This window comes from Bison bison, unplaced genomic scaffold (genome assembly GCF_000754665.1).
Source record: "Bison bison bison isolate TAMUID 2011002044 unplaced genomic scaffold, Bison_UMD1.0 scf7180017864048, whole genome shotgun sequence".
NCBI lineage: Eukaryota > Metazoa > Chordata > Mammalia > Artiodactyla > Bovidae > Bison > Bison bison.
In genome coordinates this window covers 2,525,064-2,529,039 of record NW_011494620.1, presented here as the reverse complement: position 1 = coordinate 2,529,039, position 3,976 = coordinate 2,525,064, and the positions used below count along the sequence as shown (strand labels likewise).

Below are 3,976 nucleotides of genomic sequence, written 5' to 3'. Positions count from 1 at the left end.
GAAATTAAAAGACGCTTACTCCTTGGAAGGAACGTTATGACCAACCTAGATAGCATATTGAAAAGCAGAGACATTACTTTGCCAACAAAGGTCCATCTAGTCAAGGCTATGGTTTTTCCAGTGGTCATGTATGGATGTGAGAGTTGGACTGTGAAGAAGGCTAAGTGCCGAAGAATTGATGCTTTTGAACTGTGGTGTTGGAGAAGACTCTTGAGAGTCCCTTGGACTGCAAGGAGATCCAACCAGTCCATTCTAAAGGAGATCAGCCCTGGGTGTTCTTTGGAAGGAATGATGTGAAAGCTCAAACTCCAGTACTTTGGCCACCTCATGCGAAGAGTTGACTCATTGGAAAGACTCTGATGCTGGGAGGGATTGGGGGCAGGAGAAGGGGACGACAGAGGATGAGATGGCTGGATGGCATCACCGACTCGATGGACGTGAGTTTCAGTGAACTCCGGGAGTTGGTGATGGACAGGGAGGCCTGGCATGCTGCGATTCATGGGGTCACAAACAGTCAGACACGACTGAGCGACTGAACTGAACTGACCAGTGTTAGAAAGAATGAAGTTTGTACAGGACACTGAGAGAAGGGTGACACGAACTTTCTATACCATCACAGAAATTGTCACGGAGGTGAAATTTTAATCATTAAAGGATGTTATCAGGAAGTGGTACTCACAAAACTACATTCTAAGCACAGAAGAGAATGTGTGCCAGAGCAGGTAGATTTCAAAAGATTTGCTGTCAATATGCAACTAGGATGGCTGAAACTTTAAATGATGGTGGTAGTGACGGGGCTGGGGAGGCGAGGCAGGGAGTTGAGACTGGGAAGACTAGAATTAGACTGCAAGAGTCAGAGTGAAAGTCACTCAGTCCTGTTGGACTCTTTGTGATGCTATGGGCTGTAGCCTGCCAGGCTCCTCTGTCCCTGGAATTCTCCAGGCAAGAATACTGGAGTAAGTAGCCGTTCCCTTCTCCAGGGGATCTTCCCAACCCAGGGATGGAACCCAGGTCTCCCACACTGCCGGCAGATTCTTTACCATCTGAGTTGAAAGAGTCTAAAGTGTTTCTAATGCATCCTGTACATGACAGAGAATGTTTGATTTCAACATTTCTATAACCAAGTAGCAGTATCAACAAGGAATCAATCAACAAGCAAAACCAACCATAAAAACTGGGACATTTCCCCAGAATAAATCTACAACTGCAACATCCTCTCTAGAATGCAACCGTTAGCAACTCAAAAGGACGCTTCTCTATTACAGTACATATTTACCTGCCTGACAAGTGAAAACTGGCCTAAAGAGGTAAAGCATGTTTCCCCACAAATCTCAGAGCTGCTTTTACTTACATAATCCTAAAAGACGATGCCGTGAAATATGCCACACAATATGCCAGCAAATTTGGAAAACTCAGCAGTGGCTACAGGACTGGAAAATGTGTTTTCATTCCAATCCCAAAAAAAGGCAATACCAAAGAATGTTCAAACTACCACACAACTGCATTCATCTCACACGCTATCAAAGTAATGCTCAAAATTCTCCAAGCCAGGCTTCAACAGTATGTGAACCATGAATTTCCAGAACTGGATTTAGAAAAGATAGAGGAACCAAAGATCAAACTGCCAACATCCGTTGAATCACGAAAAAAGCAAGAGAGTTGCAGAAAAACATCTACTTCTGCTTTACTGACTATGCCAAAGCCTTGACTGTGTGGATCCCAACAAACTGTGGAAAATTCTTCAAGACATAGGAATACCAGATCACCTGACCTGTCTCCTGAGAAACCTGTATGCAGGTCAGGAAACAACAGTCAGAACTGGACATAGAATAACACACTGTTTCTCAGTTGGGAAAGGAGTACATCAAGGTTGTATATTGTCACCCTGCTTATTTAACTTACATGCAGAGTACATCATGAGAAATGCTGGACTGGGTGAAGCATAAGCTGAAATCAAGATTGCCGGGAGAAATATCAAAAACCTCAGATACACAGAGGACACAACCCTATGGCAGAAAGTGAAGAAGAACTAAAGAGCCTCTTGATGAAAGTGAAAGAGGAGGTGGGGGGTGGGGAAGTTGGCTTAAAACTCAACATTCAGAAAACCAAGATCATGGTATCTGGTCCCATCACTTCATGGGAAATACATGGGGAAACAGTGACAGACTTTATTTTTTGGGGCTTCAGAATCACTGCAGATGGTGACTGCAGCCATGAAATTAAAAGATGCTTGCTCCTTGGAAGGAAAGTTATGACCAACCTAGCCAGCATATTAAAAAGCAGAGACATTACTTTGCCAACAAAGGTCTGTCTAGTCAAAGCTATGGTTTTTCCAGTAGTCATGTATAGATGTGAGGGTGGACTATAAAGAAAGCTGAGCGCTGAAGAATTGATGCTTTTGAACTGTGGTGTTGGAGAAGACTCTTGAGAGTCCCTTGGACTGCAAGGAGATCCAACCAGTCCATCCTAAAGGACATCAGTCCTGAATATTCATTGGAAGGACTGATGTTAAAGCTGAAACTCCAATACTTTGGCCACCTGATGTGAAGAACTGACTCACTGGAAAAGATCCTGATGCTGGGAAAGACTGAAGACGGGAGGAGTAGGGGATGACAGAGGATGAGATGGTTGGATTGCACCACCGACTCATTGGATATGAGTCTGAGTAAACTCTGGGAGTCGGTGTTGGACAGGAGGGCCTGGCATGCTGCAGTCTATAGGGTCACAAGGAGTCGGACACGACTGAGCGACTGAACTAAAATCATACATGTTATATACATTTTATATAAACATATCCATATACAAACTATACATACAACTACACACACACACTAAACTAGAGGCCTGCCAGCAAATTCATCCAGTCAATATGTATTAAGCGAACTGGTACCACGTTCAGGCACTCTTATATAGTTACTGATGCTGCCTTACTCTTTCTTCCCTCCCTCCTCCTCATTCTTTTCCAGAGCCAGTTGACAGACTGATGAGGATACTCCGGTATAAAGGTAGAAATCAGAGATGATGAGAAGAGGCAGTTAAGGGCTCTACCTTGTTAAGCCCAACTATCGTGGGAGTTACACCAACGGGAATCAAGGGCCTGATGTTCTGGACATTTCGGAACCTGGGCTGGGAGGCCTTGCCTTACTTCCCCGAACAGTTGGTCAAAGCGGTGAAAGGCCTGTCTCGTTATAAGCAGGTTTAAGACTGTATTAAGGATACCAGCAAATCACCAGGGCCCGGTCCACACGTGCCCCCGCTCCACCACCCCCGAAATGAGTTCCGAAGAGAGCTCGGAAACCAACAACGACGTTCCCATCACATAACACCCACACAGCCTCGCGCCAGGGCAAGCTGATACACGATAACCCGGTTCAGGTGAGTGGGGCTGCCTCGGGGAGAGGAGAGGAACGCGCACTGCTGAGGTGGAGGCCGCTGGGATGGCTCGAGTCGCCTTCCCCCCAACTCGAGAGCCCCTCCACCCGCCACCGCGTCCGAGCTACTCACACTTTGTATGGCAGCCGCGGGTCCGACGTCAGTGTGATCTTAAAAGAAACTTTCGACCTGAGGAAGAGAGAAGAAGAAGTTAAGGTCGGGCAACGGGACCGCGGAATTGGGCGGCTGGAAAGCCAACACTTACATGGTGCCGCCGTTCGGGACCGAAACCTCGCAGCAAACCCGTGCTGAACCTCACACTTGCACCCTAGCGTCTCTTCCAACTCAGGTCCACGTCTCCTTCCGCAAGCTGGGGTCCTCCGAAGATGCGGCTGTCCAGAGCACTGCCTGAAAATTGGAGCCAGAGGCTCAAGTTGGGCGGAGCTTACGAGATCGAAATAGCGAATGCTTTTGTATGTATATTTCTGGAACACAGTTTCGGGTCGTATGGAAAGAATACTATTTTACTTGAAGTTATTTTTCTTCCGTATTTTTAGTTAGGCAGCACAGAGACAGCGAGATTCAAGGTCCCAGTTTGCAAGTC

General features: G+C 46.4%; 1 protein-coding gene across 1 annotated transcript in view; it reads right to left on the bottom strand.

Annotated features, from left to right (window-relative positions):
- The window catches only part of UFM1 (ubiquitin-fold modifier 1), a 14,284-nt gene extending 10,543 nt beyond the window's left edge, over positions 1-3,741 (bottom strand). The window contains exons 1-2 of the mRNA XM_010835642.1: positions 3,638-3,741; positions 3,505-3,561 (exon numbers count right to left, since the gene is read on the bottom strand). Of these exons, the coding sequence (XP_010833944.1) occupies positions 3,505-3,561; positions 3,638-3,639 (59 nt within the window). The 5' untranslated portion in view covers positions 3,640-3,741. The remainder of the gene's footprint in view (positions 1-3,504; positions 3,562-3,637) is intronic.
- Between the last annotated feature and the right edge of the window lie 235 nt (positions 3,742-3,976).